Genomic DNA, 20,067 nt, shown 5'->3' with positions numbered 1-20,067 from the left:
AATAACGCCAGTGGAGCGAGGGGCGGGAGAGAATGTGTCTCTGCCACTGGTCCTCTAAGGACAAGGGTGCCAGGGGCTGGAGATGATTGGGTCTTAAAGCACAGAAGGAACAATGATGGCCTGTGTGCCGCAAGGCTCATGCAGCGTGTTCTACCCGTGGGGAGTGTGTGTGTGAGAGATCTCTACAAGGAACACTAGACCACAACTGCAAGAGGCAGAGAGATCCATTCCGAATGCCAGAGAGAGAATTATAAGAGGTTATTTTTCATCGTGGTTGGTTTCCCAGTGACCCCTGACATTTCCTCCTGCTTTCTGGAGCCTGGGGTGATGTCCTTTGTCTCTGGGCAGGTGAGCAGTCCTGTGAGTGGCTGCCTGGCTTTCCCAGGGGACGGGTCAGCAGCCGAGGGGCCCGGCGCACCCGAGCTGGGTTTTGAGAAAACAGATCTGGTGACTCTCTAAGGCTGCACGAGGACATTCTGCCTTGGCTGCAGAGAGAAGCTCGTGTGACCCCGAGACAAGAAGGTCCCACGCCACCTCTGACGGAGCAGAGGCCGCAAAGAGAATATTTCAGAAACAGCATCTAGGAGGGAGGGCGCCGGAGGATGGCAGGGGTGAGCAAAGCCCAAGACGACTGTCAGCCCTCAAAAGCTACCACTTAAAGAGTACTTCCTGTGTGAGGAGGCACATGAGCTGTGTAGGTGAGCTCGCCCCAGGCCCTCGTGGTGCTGGACAGTGGCCCAGTGGACTCACCCTGTCAGGTACTGAGTATCAAGCATGACTACCTCTCCTGTCCAGGCACTGTGCTTTGTTCTTTACAAACCGTAGTTCTCACCCTTCCAATCACATGGCAAAGCACGTGAGGTGACCTGTCCTTGTTTCACTAGGGAGGAAGCTCAGGGAGGTGAGGCGGGCTGTCCCGGGTCAGAAAATAAGCAGCGAAGAGTCGTCCCCACAAGCCCTTCAGCTCCATGTGATGATGATGATGGGAAGCAGAGAAGCACACTACAACGGCAGTACGTTGTTCCTCTCCCCCACCTCTCTCCGACAAAACTGATTCTTAAAGACTTTGCCCAACACCAATATTATTTTCCAAACCATAAACGATCAGAAAAATATGCGTGGAGCAATGTGAACTCTCTCATGTTAAGGAAACGTGAGTAGACAGACAACATCAGGATGCTTCATTCTTGGCTGCGAGGGAAAGACCAAACTGTGTTCTTACCACCCCATGCCCAGGACTCCCGGGAATGGCGTCATTTCATTAATGCTACTTTCTTTTAATGACTGAAAAACATAGATTCCAGGTACCTGGACAGGATATGGGGCTAATGCCACGTGAATAAAGCAATAGGATTTGTTTTGGACTATTTTTATACACTGACCAAGTATTTAAACTGATAACTAAATTGTCAACTGTTTCTTTATAGAAATAATGGAACAGTTTGAGATAAACTTTAAACTAACGTCAGTAGGGGCTAAAGCGATAGCACAGCAGGTAGGGCATTGCCTTGCACACAACTGACTCAGGTTCTATCCCCAGCATCCCATATGGTCCCCCGAGTACTTCCAGGAGTAATTATTGAGTGCAGAGCCAGGAGCATCGCTGGGTGTGACCCAAAAAAGCAAAAAACAAACAAAAATCCCAAATAAAATAATGTCTATATAAAATGAGAGTGTCAATATTACTCCTTACCAGCTTCAAGATTTCAAAAAAGAGTTACTATTTCCTTGGGACAATTGTAGAGCCTCTAAGACTGTTTTTGCCAGTTTTTTCTTTTCTCCCCCCACCTCACCCCAAACTCAAGCATCAATCCCAAACTACCCCCTCCTCCCACTCCTTGCCAGTATATGGGAACATATTACATGGAACAACTTTGATGAGAGTCAAGAGGCATGATTGTCAATGAAGACAAATCCTATGTTATTATACTGAGGTCCTCAAAAAGTAATCCAATCAAATAAAGATACTTACAAACAATGACCCATCCTAACTTTGCTGTTGGTCTTTACGGAAAAAAAGTGAACAAGACCCCATTCCACTGACCCTGAAAAGTGGCTCGAATTTCAGAACTATCGGCTGTTTAGTAGCAAGCTGGTCTTGATTCTGTGAATCACTTACCCAATGTGAGGGATTTGTGTGTAGAACAGAAAATGATAGCCACAGTGTCTGCTGGTGTGAAACCCGAATTATTCCTAAAGGCAAACAAAGTATTTCCTGTGTTAAATATAAAATACTTGTATTAGAAAATCCTAAGAAACATCCTAAGTCCAATGTGGTACCTACATTCATCTTCATGTCGCTTGGTGACGGGAACAATGCTATGTCTACTGGCATTTCTTTTTTTAGGAAATCATTTCTGAGACATTGACCCAAACAAAAGTGACAGTTTCCAAATGTGAGAGGTGAGGAGGTCTGTTAGATCACAAAGGTGCAGGAATTTCTGAAAATCAGGCAGCAAGAATTGTTCTTAACCAAGTCAAAGTCAGCCCTTGGTATTAACCTGTCTGTCACTTGAAAGAGTTAATGTAAATCCCAAACGATGTTTCCCTCAAGGAGCAAATACATCCTTTGCAGCAAATGTATATTTGAGATATATATGGGGTATGAACAAAGAACTTAACAACCTATGATCTAGAAAAAAATATATATATATGCAAACACACATAATATAATTTGCAGAGCAGATATTCTTTGAAGTCTTTGCATGTGAAGACAAAAACCCCACAATCAGAGGAAACAACAGACCTCACTGCAGATGAGAAAACTGAGGCAAAGAGAAGCCACACAACTTATCCAGAGCCCTTTCAAAGTTTAAATGGAGGTCAAAGACTATTAAACTTTGTTCTGTTCTGTTTCTTTTGGGGCCAGTGGTACTCAGGGCTTACTCCTGGCCCTGTGCTCAGGGATCAGTACTGGAGGGGCTCAGAGGACTGCACAGGGTGCCGGGGACCAACCCTTGGTTGGCGCTGTGCAAGGCAAGCACCTTACCCGCTGTGCGATCACTCTGGCCTCCAGATCTTTCTTTCAATTAATTTCATGAAGTTTTTTCTGTCCTATCTCCCTTTACTGGGCTGCCTTTTATTGATAACAATTTTTCAAACCTATTTTTTTTTTCAGGACCTTCATCAGAGAAGGATTCTCTGCAGACATGTATCACTTGCGTAGAGTAAGACCACCTCTTACTGGGACCCCCCCTCTTATCTGACACTTTAACACTGGCCCTAGAGGTAGCACATTCCTTTTCTCTTTCTCCAGCTTGTTCATACGGCAGGAGCTATGTAAAATTCTGTAAATGCAACAGTGAGAGGAGTGACGATCCAGGAGGGGGAAGAGAGGGAGAAGAAGAGAAGGAGAAAGAGGAAGAGAGGAGAAGGGATAAGGGAAAGGGAGTGAGGAAGAGAGATGGAGAGGGAGAGACAGGAAGAGAGGGAGGAAGGGAGGGAGGGAGGAGGAGAGAGGGGAGGTGGAGATGGAGTGGGGGAGGGAGGGAGAGAAAGTGGGATAGGAGGAGGAGGGAGAGGGAGGGAGGGAGGAGAAAGAGATAGAAAGGGAGATAGGGAGAGAGGGAGAAAAGGAGAGATAGAAAGAGCGATGAGGAGAGAGGGAGAGAGGGGAAGAGAGAGATGGGGAAGGTTTGGCACAGGGGCAAGGGTGAGTTCAACGGGCGGGGGAGGAGCGGGTGATGGCAGGCACGCGCAGACCCTTCCTGAGGAAAGAGCATCCCAGCAAGCTGAGGAAGTGCGGAGGTGAGTTTTAGGTCAGGGACCGGCAGCCCAGGAGAGGGAGGAGCGGGTTCTTCAGGCAGGACAGCGCTGTGGACTGAGAAAGGTGAAGGGGAGCCCGTGAAGGCTCGGGGCAACAGAGAGAGCAGCAGATCTGCTCCTGTGAGAAGACAGCCTGGAACCTGTGAGGGCGGAAGGGAGGCGAGGGCGTGTCACTGTGAACTCCGGGGACTGTAAACACACCTGCACTTAAAGCCACACCATCCTCTTTGTTTAGATTAAAAAAAAAAATTACTATCTGCCTCTCAGGGTCCCTTGTGAGGAGAAATGTCAATGCTGGGTCCGAATTTGACACCAGGCAAATGTTTAGTAACTTTCCTACCTGTATTGCTATTGTTGCTTTGCAAAAGGCAGGGCCAAAGAGAACTAGAAACCGAGCAAACATGAGTGAGGAGGGCCTTAACATGTCAGCGAAGAAGAGGGGGATGAGAGCAGGGGATGCTCAGGGTGCCAACCTGCCGTGTGGTGAGGGGGGAGACGGTGATCTCAAGAAATCTGGCAAGAGGGAGACGCTGGGGGACATCTGAGCGAGCTGCACTGGGGATGCGGGAGAGGGCGGCTGAGGGAGAGGAAGCAAACGGAATCTACTGAGGAAACCAGGTTGTCAGGGACGCCTGGGAGATCAAGCCTGCAGGGGGAGTCGGAGAGGAGCGTTCCCTACAGTCTGTGGGCCAGGAGCAAGAGAAGACACAACAGGGTGAAAGAAAGGGGCCATTCCAGTCAGGGAACGGGAAGTTTCCTTCCTTTGTGAAGTGTGAGTCCCTCCTCACTGACAGGCTGAGGCAGCAGGGAGGCCCGGGCCTGAGAGGGAGGGAACCGTGAAAGAGGCAGGCTGGGCACCAAGTGAGGTGACAAAGAGGGAATGAAGAGTCAGGAGTGAATGCCCACAGGTGCTGACAGAACCTAGGGTGGGGCCGCTCTCCAGAGGCGCTTGGGGTATGAGGAACAACACAAAGGCCTTTCCCGTCTTCACAGCCCTGGATGAACAATCTGGTTTTCTTCCAGGTGGGCCCAACAACACACTCCTCTGGTCAATGTTGTTCTGCTCAGGATCTCGCGCTTTCCTGGGTCCGAGTGCAGTCTAAAGGGGTCAACTCTCTCTGGCCAAGAAGGCTGACGGAACTGGTGCGGCTGACAAGCTAAAAGCCCCAGGAATGTGCTGAAAAGGCCATGGGAAGACCCGCTTGTTGGCCCTTCTTGGGGGTGAGTCGAAGGCAGGCCCACCCTGAGGAACTCGGCCTGACTGGAGCTGGAACGCTGCCCTGGAGCGAGAGACACCAAAGCCACGTCTGTGGAGGTCAGGACAGGAAGGGAAGGCAGGTCACAGGCAGTGTTCCACTTAAACAGAGCTGACTTCGATGGTCTCTAAGGGAAGAGGGGGTGGGGGCTAATGCCAGAAAGTCGGGGTGACAGGCAGCAAACAGCATCCTGTGAGCTGTGTGTAAGTGGGAAAGACTGTAATTACTTTCAGCGACTAACATGTCTATTGTGTCTGCTTGCCTTCTTGAAAGGAATCGCATTACTATTTATTTTCTAACTCTTTTTAATATTGATTTTCCTTTTATCCTGTTGTTTTTATAATCCTTTTGATCACTTGGGCTTCCCTGGAGGGGTTTATTTCCTTTTCTTCCCCACTGGTCTTTTTTTATTCTCTTACAAACCTTTCAATCAATGCATTCCACATAATATTTATTTCGCTTTCCTCAGCAGTGCCCGCAGAGGGAAAACACGTCAGAAGGTTTTAGTCGTGGAATCGCAGAATGTGGAACAGGAGCGCTCCTTGGAGAATGTTCTGTCTGAGCCCACTACTTCCGAGGAAGGAATGTCCCTGTCCTGTGCTTCCCCAGGCTAACCTCTGGACCTGTGTTTCGTCTCGGCGTGGTGCAGGGGACAGCCTCATTCGTCTTCAGCTCCGACACTAGAGTTAGCCAGAGCTCTGTGACTCAGTCGCCTCCCAGGTCTCTCCTGCCCCCAAGTCACGCCCCCAGCCTAGGTTCTGTGGAGACACTGGGTTGAAGATGTTCTGAGAAGGATGAAGAGGCAATACAAGCACTTAACATTTGTTTTCTTCCTTTTCCTTACTTAAGGGTTTGTTTGTTTGTTTTTCTTTTATTTTTTTTTTGGGGGGGGGGCACTCCTAGCTGTGCTCAGAGCTTACTCCTGGCTCAGCTCTTTCAGGAATTATTCCTGGCTGGGCTGACGGGGCCATATAGGCTGCTGAGGATCAAACCTGGGTCAGTCACCTATTACCTCTGGTTCTTTCTTTTTTTTCTAAGATGTTTTCAACACTAGAAAATAGAAAATCTTAGAGACTCCTACAGGAAGCCGAGGCCACTGCAGAGAGTGAGTCCTGGTTTGACAGAGCCACTCCCGTGTCTTAAAAACCGACAGAGGAAAAACTCAAAAGTGAGTAGGAATGCTAACTCTCTATCTTTCATTACTAGCTTTCCAAATAGTAAATTATTTTTATGTAATACATATTTCACAGAGGCTAACAGTAATTAATGAGCACTTACTATATGCCAGGGCTTTTAATATATAATAATTCTCAAATGACCTGACAAAATAGGTATAATAATCTCTATCTTATAGACGAGGAAAATGACAACAATTACTAAGGTATTAAAATAGATGGAAACTCAAGCTTGCCTGACTCCAGATTTGGGATTTTTTTTAACCTGGGCACGGTTTTGAGAGAGATAAAACAAAAATAACTCTCAAATATATTTTAAAGGAGTATGTATGCCAGATACCAGGCTGACATGGTAATTGGTGACTAACGCTTAGAAATGAAGAGCACTTAGAGGCGTGGTGCGGGGAGGCGGGCTCGTAGCCCTGGCCTATCCTAAATTTCCTTTGCCTGCAGCATTCTCAATAAAAATAGACTGATTTCCATGCTGATTTTTGTGTGTGTGTGTGTCTTTTTATATGTCTGGATTAGTTTCTTACCAAATTACTAAGAAAAATATGTTTCCCACTCCTGCCACAGGCCAAGTTTATTCTCTCTAAGCAGGAAGGAACAAATAGTAGGAAAAGAAATGAAACTCAGCACAGTTTGACCCTAGTGGGTCTCAGTGCAAACTCTTGGTATGGATGGTATATTGTTTGGTTGTGTTTGGATCTAAGAATCCAATTGAACATGTCTCTTAATGCCCCAACCAAAACATGAGTTACAGGTCTTAAAAGCCAATGAAATGTTTTTGTGCACTTGAAAAAGGAGGACCAAGGCTTTTGGAAATGTCAAATGGAAGTGGAGTCAAGATACTATTTGCTGCTGATTTGGGGTCATTAATAAAAGATGATGATTTGATTTGAGGTAAGTCACTAAGCTAAACCCTCTTAATGGGTCTTTATGAGCAAAATAGCATCTAGACCTCTGGGGACCATGGTCTCTGCTGTCCTACTTCTGCAAAATAACCATGCACACTCCGCAGTGCAGTTCCTGAAGTGGAGCAACTTCAACAAACGTCGGGTCTTTCACCCCTCCAGTAGAATCTCTGGCACCATGTGGGTCTGGCCGCCACAGTGAAAAATACCAATGCAAAAGCCGCTGTATAAATTATGCCCAACTGGACTCTCCCAGCTTTAACGGACTATTTGTGGGCCACACCACCACTGGCAGGGGGAGTCATTACAGCTGCTCCATTTTCTACTATGGATTAAATAATGTGCATGTCTCACCACGGGCCAAGCATGTCTGAATCACGACAGAGCTGCATGGAAGGCAGAAGAGAAGAGACCCAAATGTGTAGGGTCATGTTCAAGTCTAGTCCAGTCCGAGTGGAATGTTCTTAGTTTCAATCTATCTAGTCATGCCGTTCCCCCACCCCCTCCACACACACACACCTCCCGACTGAGAGCCTGAATCCCACTTCCAGAGACAGGCAATGGCTCTTCTCAAATAACTTACCCAACTATTTGTAAAGATTACTTGAAAATAGCTCCTGGTTGGCCCGGAGAAGCCCCGTTTCCATTCTGACCTAATGGCTTCACGCCTCACTCCTCCAAAATCGCAAACACCAGCTGGGGGGATGCTTCCAGTGACACCAGTCAGTGGGTGTTAAGACTGTTCATAATCAGCTGAAAGGTTCTCAGGTTCTCAGAGCCAAGCCCCCACTCTGAGAGCCGACCATGCATTGGTGGACATTCTCCCAAGCCTCAGAAACAGAACAGGCACCCTTCCGGGAGGCAGTCACGGGCAGCACCTGGCATTCAGGACAACGGGCCCCAGGAAACCCTTCCAGTTACTACCACTGGTTTTAATGTTCCAATATTCCTCCATTCTGAGGGTCTCATAATTCTCATGGCACGTGTGTGTGTGTGTGTGTGTGTGTGTGTGTGTGTGTGTGTGTACGTTTGCATGGTTCCTTCTCCCACCAAGACCCCACTCTGCAATCACTAAATAGTTAACCATTGTTTATCATGTTTATTATTCAAGTCGAACCTCAGCTCTTGCACGAGGTCTGGCTGTATCCCCGTCTGTGGAAGCGCTATGTGCTACGGCTCCGCCATGCCAAGGGCACAGTTACCAGGGCACTTCTCTGGTCTATACACTCATGCAGGGCCAGCTCAAAGTGGCCTCGGAGTGGTGGCATTTTTCTGGGAAACTCCCAAACCGAATGTGCAAGTAGGATCTGCTGACTATCCAGGACTGCTAGAAGCAGTTGCTTTAGGGGTGAGAATGTAAGAACAGGAAAGACGGACTAAGATGCAGAGTCTAGTAAAGACGGGAAGAGCTGAAGCAATGTGAGAAAATGTGACGTTTCTCTAGGGAGCAGCTAAGGCTGAAACCTCACCTTGACCTAACGGTTAGGAATTCGTGAGTGTGAGCAAGGTTTCCAGATGGGAAAATAGGTTGGAGGGCCTTTACTTAACCACTCCCCCCTATCCCTTGATGAGCTTCGCCCTGTAGTACTCCCTTGAAGACCCCCAAAACTCTCCAAACAGGAGAGCTATTATTTAAGTTATTGGAAGAACACTCAATTATTGGCCAGGGGAGTCATTACAGCTGCTCCGTGTTCTGGTATTGATTAAATAATGTTCACGTCTCACCACACGGGGCAAGCACGTCTGAACCATGACAGAGCTGCATGGAAGGCAGAAGAGAAGGGACCCAAACGTAGGGTCATGTTCAAGTCCAGTCCAGTCCGAGTGGAATGTGCAAAATGTATACGCACAGGGGAGAAAAGTTTGCACAGGGGAGAAAAGTCTGCACAGGGGAGAAAAGTTTAGGAACGAATTTTCAGAAGAAAATGCACCGGAACCATGAGATCAGTTCAACATTCACGGAGCTTTCCAGGGAGAGAAAAGGCAGCAGGAGTGTAAGCCAGGCACGTGAACTGTTACTGACGGAGCATCAAGATACTTGTAAAATACAGTCCAAGGAGCTGTGTGGGATGGTGGTTCCAGAAACAAGACAGCAAGGAGCAGTGTTGGGGGGAAAGATGAATCCTCGCTGACTCTCTGGAATTAGGACTTTTCCAGGATGAAGATCTATAAGGATGAAGGGAGAAGATGCTGGCGGGCAGGAAAACACCGGCCAGGAAGGGTCGGGCTTGATCATCACGGCAGGAAGCTGGCAGCCTCGTCAGTAGGACAGAGGAGGCTGTGACTGAAAGGTCGAGGCAGGGGCCAAGGACAGATCCTTTGGCTACTGCTTCCATTTGGGGGTGGCAGGAACCAGATGGCACAGTCAGGGGGAGACAGGGCAATACTGCAACAGGACAGAGGCCCAGAAGCCAAGGACAGAGCATTATTCTTCCTACAGGCAGCTAGTAACAAGAGATGCCGAATCACTTACCTGGTTGAGAAGATGAAGGTTAAAAGCATAAAACTCAGCTGTATAGAAAATACTGAAGAAAAAGAGAAAAAAAAGAAAGAGTGATTCTCGATTAGTGCTGGAGAAGCAGACTCTGCCGCATAGTTACTCGTGGTTTCATTTTGTCTAAAACACAGGGGACCTCAGATGCCAGCGCAGGCACAAAACCCAGCAAATAGACGCCGCCCAATGGTCACCGGTCACTGAATGAGTGGGCCTCAACCTATTCTTCGAGACGGTGTCTCCAGCTCTTAATCCAGCTCCCCAGGGGAAATCTAAAAACCCCTTTGATTCAAAATTTGGTTCTTTGGGGGCCGGAGCGATAGCACAGCGGGTAGGGCGTTTGCCTTGCATGCGGCTGACCCGGGTTCGATCCCCAGCATCCCATATGGTCCCCCAAGCACCGCCAGGAGTAATTCCTGAGTGCAGAGCCAGGAGTAACCCCTGAGCATCGCTGGGTGTGACCCAAAAAGAAAAAAAAAATTTGGTTCTTTGAACTTTGAAAACAATATTAGTTAAGCAGTCAGAGCACAAGCACAGCAGATAGGGCACTTGTCTACACACAAACAATGTGGGTTTAATCCCAGCATACCTTAGTGTTTTTTAAGCCCCACCAGTAGTGATGCCTGAGTGCAGAGGCAGGATTAAGACCTGAGCACCTCTGGATGTGCCCGACTCAAAAAAGCTGTGCTAGCAAATTTTTAAGTGTCCATTTTAGTATACACTATTGAAGTAATTGATATGTTTTGTTTAATTGTTGCTGTTGCTGTCGTTGTTTGGAGACCATATATGTGATGGTTCTTCGGGACTACATCTAATTTGGATTTTGGGAGACTCTGAGGTTCAGGGAACTATACCCAGGCCTCCAACCTCACAGTCTTGGAGTAAAATAAAATTTAATGCTCTAGCGTATATTTTAATAGGTTTAGCTATGGTAGTAAAAATACATAAAAGACCAAACAATGGAGTTGACAAATTTTGTATTCTCACTTTTAATAAACTTTCAGATAAAGTCTGAAAAAAAAATTTGGTTCTTTGAATTTATTCACTTTAGAAAGAACTGATTTGTACTACTGGAACTTAAGACAAAGAGCATAAATGTGATTGCATAGATGTCATTTGGGGTTAACACATATTTATCTATAGAACTATGTTGGGGCCTCGCAAGGGGGGCCCATGGTCCTTCCCAGTGATTCTCGGATTGTTGGGCCAGTGATTCAATGCACAGGCCTGAGGGACCTGGGGCAACCCCGACACCCTGGGGTGTCAAGGAGCTTCCAGAGGTGCAATCAGGGATGTCTGGGGAACCACGTGGTGCCAGAGATCAAACCAGGGATGGCTACATACAAGTCATCTGACCCAAGCCCTATTCTGTCTTTTTGGCTCCAACTCATGCTAACATTTGATAACATTCTTCCTTCATTACAATGAGCAAAAGTTGTCTCTGGTTTGATAAGATAAATAGAAAAAAAGAATTAAAAAAATATATATTTGTTTGTTTGTTTGTTTGTTTGGGGGCCCTACCTACCAATGCTCTGGGATTACTCCTGACTTTGCACTCAGGACTCATGCTTGGTAGCCTGGGAGACCACATGGGTTGCTGGGGAGTAAACGTGGGTCAGCTGCATGCAAGGCAAGCACCATGCCCACTGTACTACTGCTCCAACCTCAAAAGTATGATTGTTGAGCCTTGGAGATATCTGCATTTTACTCTTCTTAGAACAACAGCACTTTGGAGATATTTTAATAGAAAGCATAAGGCAAATGGTCCCATTGTAGCCCATGCAACCAATTATCAGACCTATAAAGTAAAGGCATCCTATATTAGAAATACTACCTTTTACCCATAATAAAGGGTAAGATTAGCTTAAAGCTATAGTAACATAAATTGGTGACCGTGTGTCTAATCGAACTTTTGAATTCAACATAATATGGCTTCTTCCAACCGGCATTGGCTATTGTAACTCGAACACGAAATTTAGAAATTAAAACACACACACACATAAATCAATAGGGATGAAGCCATAACTGAGAGCTGATGTCTCTTTAAGGAATAGACACGCCCATGCCAGGTCACTGGGGATATGAAAGGAAGGTGCTCTCCTGACGTCAGTCACACTCAGAGTGAATGCAGAGAATGCCGGGCGCTAAGCGTGGCTGGGGTAGCTCAGAGAGCGAGTGCCCAGGTGCCCCGGGGGCCCACTTACTGATGAAGAGGATGATGATAAGGCTTAGTGTGTCCAGGTCGATGTTGGGGTTGGCGAAGGTGTCGCAGAACGTGGTATAGATGATCATGAGGAGGACGCAGCTGCTCACGGCGCCGAAAGGAGGCTTCTTCCTCTCCAGCCAGTCCTTGATGTACCTCCTGACCATCTGAGAGACAGAGATCAACAGGTGGCCTCTTTGCAGCGAAACAGAGGGCTGACTGGGGCAACGCAAAGTGACTCTGACAGCAGAAAGACACGAAGGGGCGGCATTTGGGCCGTGGCCACAGAGGACCCCCAAGCTTCCCCGGCACACTGCTCTTCTGGGGAATTTCACGTTCGGATCGCAACTTCCGCGGCTGTCCGTAAGGAGCGTGAATTTTCCGCTGCATCCAAATCCATCCTTAATCACGCCAAATGTTCTTTGCTACCTGTCACTGAGACGGGCCCATTAAGCCTCCCCCAAGTTTATCTCCTCCGCTGCTCCTAATGGTTGTGTGTAATTATCACAGTCCCCTCGGCCTCCACAGATAATTCCAAGTGCAACTTTGGGAATCTTAAAAATCTGACATCTTCAAGAATTTTAAGATGGTAGATAATCGAAAGTGATCCATGAAACATATTAATATTTAAAATGCTAGCAATGCACCAGAAGTTTTTAATTAAATTATAACTCATGCTTGAAAAGCAAAAGTGCATGTGTTGTGGGAGTTTAAATAATTCAAACCCTGAAGATCTGGAGTTTTTGTGACTCCAAAGACAAATGCCATTTGCCGGCTTTCAGAATTCTAGAATTAGCACTTAAAAAATGAATAAACCTGTCCTAACTTTTTCTACAAAAGAATCTGTGAAATAGTAAGTTACATAGCAATTCTCTCTTTTTTACATATCAAATCAGATATTTAAAAGCTGGCCTGTCTGCATGTGGGTAGAAACTTTCCTTGGTCTAAGAGAACAACCATCCTACTTTAAAACCTTCCCACTTTTGAAAGATGTTGACGAAACCTTCTAATAAGGACGATAGTTGAGACATATTAAATTTTGAGTCACTCATTATCCTGCATAATTGGACATGATATTTCACAACAGGCTGAATTACCATGATCCATTAGCAATAATGAGGTCAGGGAACTTCTCCTCACAAAGCTGATGGGGGTCCTGTCATCTCCGACTCTGCCATGGAAAAGGCTCACTCCACAACGGGGCGTCCCTTCCCAGACACTCAAGAACAAAATAAATGATGCTCTGGTGAACTTCTGAATGCACAGCGAGGGCCTCACCCCTGTCCGTTCTTAGGGGCTCAGTCAGTGAGGGGAGGGAGTTGGAGGAAGGGGGACCCACCCGCAAGCTGAGGAGCTGGCGCTGGGTGGGACGGGAGGGCGGGTTCTGTGAAGGTCAAGGGCGATCCCTTTGCTTTTCCCTGGTGTGGGAGCACACCTAGAGCCGCTCAGGGGCTGCTCCCCGCAAGCTCACAGTTGGGGGCCCCTGAGGGGGACCATGGGGGGCAACACACTGCTTGGGAGGGACTCAAGCTCTTTGGAATAAGTCTTAAACATTCATCCTGGGATTAAAGTTACTGTTGTGGTACTCGAAATCTGTTTGTTTTTTAAATAATGATTCTAAGACCGGAAAGACAATTCAGTGAGCTGATGAGCACAGGCTCTGCATGCAGGGTGCTGGGTGGTCCTCCAAGCACGGCCCGGAGCAGGGGGAGCTCCTGAGCACCACCAGGTGCGCCGGGGCCAAGACCCCAACCCAAAGGAACGAAGCAGTCACTTTAGAGCACAGGACTTGCCCGTATTCCCCATCTCCCCTTAACGTCAAAATGTAAAGAAAGGTGGGAGGCACCGGCCCCTCCCACCGCTGCGGAGATGTGACCCCGGGGGCCGCACGAGCGTGCAGCTCCCCCGCAGCTGCACGAGCATGAATCCAGACCCAGCTGAACCAACTTCAACATGGACTGCTCCTTGCAGATTGTCTCCAGCCTGAGAACCAAGCCTCGACCCCATGCCCGCCCAGGAAGGAAAAGGTATTTCTCTCTCTCGCCTGTCCCTTCCCGGGTATGAAGGGCGTGGGGACGCCCACAGACGGGATTTTAAAAAAACTGCAGCAAAAGGGCGCGAGGGTGTTCTTGGGAAGGTGGGAGGCACCGGCCCCTCCCACCACTGCCGAGATGTGACCACAGATGGGGTTTACAAGCTTGCAATGATCGAATATCTGGAAGAAATCTCCCTGGACTTAGTTGTTAAAGTACAGAAATACAAAACCGCGCAGCCGCAGTTTTATTTATTTATTTAATGATTTCTCTTCACAACAGGTCTGACTCTAGTGGGGTGCTCCTAATAATAATGGTGATGTTTGTGTTGAAATATTGAATGTAACCAAAGTAAATAGAAAGTGAAATTTATCAGTTACAAGGCGCGGGGGGGGGGGGCGGTGTGGGGATGGGCGGGATGGGTGGTGTACTGTTTTTTTTTTTTTGTCTTCGGTGGTGCGATATGGGCACTGGTGAAGGGATGGTTGTTTCAGCATTGTATGACTAAGACTTAAGCCTGAAAGCATTGTAATTTTCCACATGGTGATTCAATAAAATAAAATTTTAAAAAAAATGTAAAGAAAGTAGAATAGTGTGTGCTGATGTATGAGGACACACGTTTTGGATGGGAGAGCTTCAGGCTGGAGTGCATGTTTTAAGTGTTGCATGGTCCCCTAAACACCTTTTTTTTTCTTTTTGGGTCACACCTGGCAATGCTCAGGGATTACTACTGGCGCTGAACTCAGGAATTACTCCTGGTGATGCTCGGGCGGACCATATGGGATGCCTCGGATTGAATCCGGGTTGGCCGCATGCAAGGCAAATGCCCTACCACTGCACTATCGCTCCAGCCCCACCCCAAACACCTCTTGAGTGACACGTGAGCATGAGGCCAGGGGTCGCTCCTAAGCACCTCCAGGGGTGGCCCCCAAACAAGAAACAAAACAAAGGAATAACTGTGAGTAATAAAAATCAAGGAGCATTGAGGGTCTTGTGTCCTGATATGTCACTCTGGGGCGTAACCGCTGATTTGAAGGCTATAGAGGAAGTTCACTCAAAAAGGTTACCTCTTTTGGGCGTTATGGCTTGCAGCACGGACACGGAGAGGTCATCATGTTTGGTCCGTTATCTACTGAAGGCTTGTAACTACCTCACAGTGAGTCAATAAAATTTTATTTTATTTTATTTTATTTTTTTGCTTTTTGGGTCACACCCAGCAATGCTCAGGGGTCACTCCTGGCTCTGCACTCAGGAATTACCCCTGGCCGTGCTCAGGGGACCATATGGGATGCTGGGAATCGAACCCGGGTCGGCCGCGTGCAAGGCAAACGCCCTACCTGCTGTGCTATCACTCCAGCCCCAAGTCAATAAAATTTTTAAAAAATTAAAAAAAAAACGTACACTGGTAGACTGATGGGTGTTCAAACACTGTATGACTGAAACTCAAATACGATAGTTTTAACTGTATCTGACAGTGATTTAATAAAAAAAATTAAAAACCTATTATTTACAGCTAAAAAAAAAAAGGTTACCTTAGGGTGGGAGAGATGGGGCAGCGGTAAGGCGCTTGCCTTGCACGTGGCTGACCCCAATTTGACCCCTGAGACCACATACAGTCCCTTGAGCACCACCAGGAGTGACCCCTGGACATTAGAGTAGCCTCCAAACACCTCCAGGTCTGACTCATCCTCCCCCCGCCCCCTTCCCCACCCAATAAAAATAAGAGATCATTTCAGAATCTGTTGTGTTCGGTAGTGCACACCTGGCAGTTGCCCAAACTTAAGGCAAGTCCTTGAGGAAATAAATGGAGTTATTAGATCACACTGTCCCCCATGTTGTTTTAGTGCACACTGGTTAAGCACTCGGGTGGGTGGGGGGAACTGCAGTCCATCACCGAGTGCATGGATGAGCCTAATCCCTAAAGGAAATGCCCCCCGCTTCCCACCATCACCCCAGACAAACCAGGAAGCATGAATGAAGTGCAACTCCAAAGTCAAGGTCGTCGAAAACCCAAGGGAAACCTTTCATGATCAATCAATCTTAGGAGCTGCCACGGGATCTAATAGCGAGCGTCGTCCTTAGAGACGGAGTACTCGGAATCTCATCACAGAGCCGGACAGGCCTCTCGACACGCCAAGGGGCAGGGTGGGGGTCAGTTCCTTCTGAACACATCGGCTGGCTCTTGCTCAAGGAAACAGCCAGGAAGCCGGGGAGTGGGCAGAGGAACAGCGCGACCCCATGCAGAACCCTCGGGGAAAACGAATGGCTTCTCCCCGTTCCACGCCTCGCAGGGACTCTGGTCCCCTTTTCTGAACAAACCGCTCGAAAGCCTGCCAGGCCCCAAGGACTGTTCCCATCTCCATCAACGATTAGTTTCACACAGCAGCTCTTTTTGTCATGTGTCTTTAGAAAAGCGTGAAAATGTTTCAGGAAGTAGTGGGTAAACTTGGGTTGATACACCCTGAATGAACGGTTTGAGGCTCTTCCTGTTCCTGCAGCGAGCAGATATCATTGGGCTACACTAGCACGCCACAGGGGCAAACGGAGACGTTACTGGTGCCCGCTTGAGCAAATTGAAGATCAACGGGATGACAAGTGACAAGTGATACACCCTGAAGAGGTACTCACCTTCAGGAAGTGTCATTTTGGGGATGGAGGGGTCATATCTAGTGGTTCTTTGTTTGTTTGGGGCGTTTTTTTGTTTTTGGCCTTTTTGGGTCACACCCAGCAATGCTCAGGGGTTACTCCTGGTTATGCACTCAGGAGGTGCTCGGGAGACCCTATGGGATGCCGCGGATTGAACCCAGGCCAGCTGCGTGCAAGGCAAACGCTCCGCCTCCTGTACTCACTCCCGCCCCCTAGGGGGCTATTTCTGATTCTGCGCTCAGCGGTCACTATTGGAAGTGCTTGGGGGACCGTATGTGATGCTGGGGATGAAACTAGGGTTGGCTTCACTTACAGGGCAAATGCCTTAACCCCGGAACTGTCTCTCCAGGCCCACGGAAGCCCCATCTGTTCTTACTTCAGCCCATTCCTTCCCCCACAAGTGTTCTCCATTTGCTAAGAGCCCAGAGTGTTTTCATTCTCCCAGGCTTCTTTGCCGCACAGAAATGTTTAATCTGCTTGAAGGAAACAGGCTTTGACTAGAGTTGGATGAACACCCTCTGCTAGCGATGTCCCGGGATTCTCTCTCGGGAAAAAAGAAATAGAGATGCGCTGGCTAGAAGCATCTCCTACAGACTCAGCATGCAGGGCCAGAGTGATGGGGCAGCGGGAAGGGCGCCCGCCTGGAACACGGCCGACCTGGGTCCAGTCCCTCCCCTCCCCTTGTGCCCTTCCCGCCTGTCACTCCAGGAGAGATCTCTAACACTGAGGCAGGAGTAAGTCCCCAGCAGCGCCCCCCTGCCCTTCCTGCTGTACTTTATATGCATTGTTTATCCACACAACAATCCTCTAAGACCATACTATGGTAGTATTTAATAGATGATGAACCCAGGGCAAGGGAGATTAAGTAACTTGCCCAAGGTCACACAGCGAATCAAAGTTAAAACTAAATCTGGAATCAACCTCTGTGCTCCGAACCCTCCTAACCTTCCTGAGACTGACTCATCTGAGTGATACATTAAAGTCCGTGTTTCACTCCTGTGGCTACCCATGATTAAGATAAACCATACTTGTTCTGAAATGTGCATGCCTGTAATTATATGTTCATTATTAACTTGAAGACTTTCTTCCTAGTCCACTAAGAACCATAATGGAAACCACATTTCCTAGGATTTTAAGAACAAATAGGATTGAGACAATAAACTAAATTTACTGTTTTAGAGGTTTTTTTTTTTGGGGGGGGTAGGGGGCTGGAGCGATAGCACAGTGGGGAGGGCGTTTGCCTTGCATACCAACCTGGGTTCGATTTCCAGCACCCAATATGGTTCCCCAAGCACCGCCGGGAGTAATTCCTGAATGCATGAGCCAGGAATAACCCCTGTGCATTGCTGGGTATGACCCCCCCAAAAAAAAACAAAGAAAAAAGAAAAAAGGTTTAGGGGCTGGAGAGATAGTACAGTGGGTGGGGCACTGTCTTGCACGGGGTTGACCTGGGTTTGATCCCCGGCATCCCAGGCGTAATTCCTGAGTGCAAAGTCAGGAGTAACCCCTGAGCATGGTTGAGTGTGGCCTCAAAAAAAAAAAAAAAAGCTAACAGGTTAATCAAAGACATAATCACAAGCATAACTGCTGCTATTGGAGGCATCTATGAAGAATCAAAGACACACACTAGTTCCTGGTAATGGTTGGGAACGCCAAGAGCTTGTTGAAAGTTACAAAGTAATAATCTACTAAATGACTTTGAGCTAGCGAGTTACCTGTGAATAAGATACTAAGTTAAAAAAAAATCAGGATTCTAGATAGATGGCCATCTAAAAAGCTTCATACAAAGCAGGCTGACAGAAAGAAAACAACAACAAAAAAGACTTTGGGACTGATAAAACCTTTTGTTTTCGTCCTTGGATTTTCATGCAGCTGTCTCTTCTGTCCCCTCTCGTTACATAAGAACGTACAATCCAATCTCAGAGAGCGGAGGGAATTAGTGACCTTACCTGTCCGATGATGAGGGGCACCACCACGGTCATGAAAAGCTGAGAGAAGATAGAGGTGAAAGGCACAGAGGAGGACGAGCCAAGCTGTAAAACAAGAACGAGAGAACAGTTCTCAGTCAACGGCCCAGATCTGCAGCGAGGCACCGCTGTCAGTGAATTCTCTCACACGCACCCCAAAGTCGCAGCTACAAAGGACAAGCAAGTTGCTGTCAATGTTCTAGATTTGGCAAAAACAGACTGTTGAGTAATTTCAAAGTAACTTATGTTTGGAGACAAAGACTGAGGAGACAGTAACGTCTTTAGATATTTAAATGAATGGCGTAAATGAATGACGTATTATTGTGTTGAACTGCTAATTATTAAATTCAGCTCTGAGTTGTAAGGCCACTCTATGCTCAGACTCCTTGACACTCCACCTACAACTGCAACTTTGTGTAGTTTCCATTTTACCTACCTGCTGAGACCTAAAACAAACAAATATGTCTCAGTATTTCATTATCAAGATGTTATTATTGATGCAAATAAAACCCTAAGGTCCTTATTCCTTCAAAGTAAACGTGATTTGCCTCAGAATCTTTAAAACGGATTCTTGTAGAGTCTAGAAAACGCAAATCCTGATACCTACTACTTTTCGACTTGAAAATGTTACTACACCATTCCTAAGTTGGTATGTTTTTTTTTTTTTTTTGCCTTTTGGGTCACACCCAGTGATGCACAGGGGCTATTCCTGGCTCTGTACTCAGGAATTACCCCGGGCGGTGCTCAGGGGACCATATGGGATGCTGGGATTCAAACCCGGGTCGGTCGCGTGCAAGGCAAATGCCCTACCCGCTATGCTATCACTCCAGCCCCAGTTGGCATGTTTTGACACACGTTCGATTTTTAAAACACACTCTCTGTTCCCACATTTGGTTCTCTTCTTGCTGCTGATCACAGTCTCAGCTTCACGAGGATCCGAAAGCCATCAGCACCAGCCGTGTGTGTCTCCATACACTGTCCCACACTCGCCACAGCCCAAACCATGAACAATTGTCGCCTTCCTAAAGCTTTCCGAGACCGTCTGTTTCCAAACCTCTCTGGACTGACAGCAGCTGGTCCCGGAGACATCACCCCCCAGGAGCATCTTCTGCAGCGACTAAACCCTCAGCAACGATCCTCCTGGCTCTTGGCTTCACTTCTGTCTCCCACTGCAGACCAAGACTCAAGTTCCCTTTCACTGAAGAGAATTCAAACTTGGAAATTCCTCATGGGAAAAAAAATTTTTTTTAAAGTTAGCATGTAGCACTGTCATGATTGTTCATTGATCTGCTCAAGCGGGCACCAGTAACGTCTCCATTGTGAGACTTGTTGTTACTGTTTGTAACTTGTTGTTACATATTGAATATGCCTCGGGTAGCTTGCCAGGCTCTGCCGTGCGGGCGGGATACTCTTGGTAGCTTGCTGGGCTCTCTGAGAGAGACGGAGGAATGGAACCCGGGTCGGCTGCGTGCAAGGCAAACGCCCTACCTGCTGTGCTATTGCTCCATTGATTATTTTTAATTTTTTGGAGGTTTTTTTTGAGGGGGCCACACCTGGCGGTGCTCAGGGGACTATTTTGGTTGTTGCTGAGGATTTAGTCGCTGGTTGCTGAGG

At 47.5% G+C, this 20,067-nt stretch overlaps 1 protein-coding gene across 2 annotated transcripts in view; it reads right to left on the bottom strand.

Moving 5' to 3' along the window:
- The window catches only part of SLC10A7 (solute carrier family 10 member 7), a 202,711-nt gene that overhangs the window by 16,671 nt on the left and 165,973 nt on the right, over nt 1-20,067 (bottom strand). For both annotated transcript variants that reach the window (XM_055144943.1, XM_004606192.2), the window contains 4 exons: nt 18,436-18,519; nt 11,809-11,974; nt 9,584-9,635; nt 2,120-2,193 (listed from right to left, as the gene is read on the bottom strand). In XM_055144943.1, the coding sequence (XP_055000918.1) occupies nt 2,120-2,193; nt 9,584-9,635; nt 11,809-11,974; nt 18,436-18,519 (376 nt within the window). The remainder of the gene's footprint in view (nt 1-2,119; nt 2,194-9,583; nt 9,636-11,808; nt 11,975-18,435; nt 18,520-20,067) is intronic.

This window comes from Sorex araneus, chromosome 7 (genome assembly GCF_027595985.1).
Source record: "Sorex araneus isolate mSorAra2 chromosome 7, mSorAra2.pri, whole genome shotgun sequence".
NCBI classification, from domain to species: Eukaryota; Metazoa; Chordata; class Mammalia; order Eulipotyphla; family Soricidae; genus Sorex; species Sorex araneus.
Note: the sequence above shows the minus strand (reverse complement) of the source record. Positions and strands in the feature narration are given on the sequence as shown.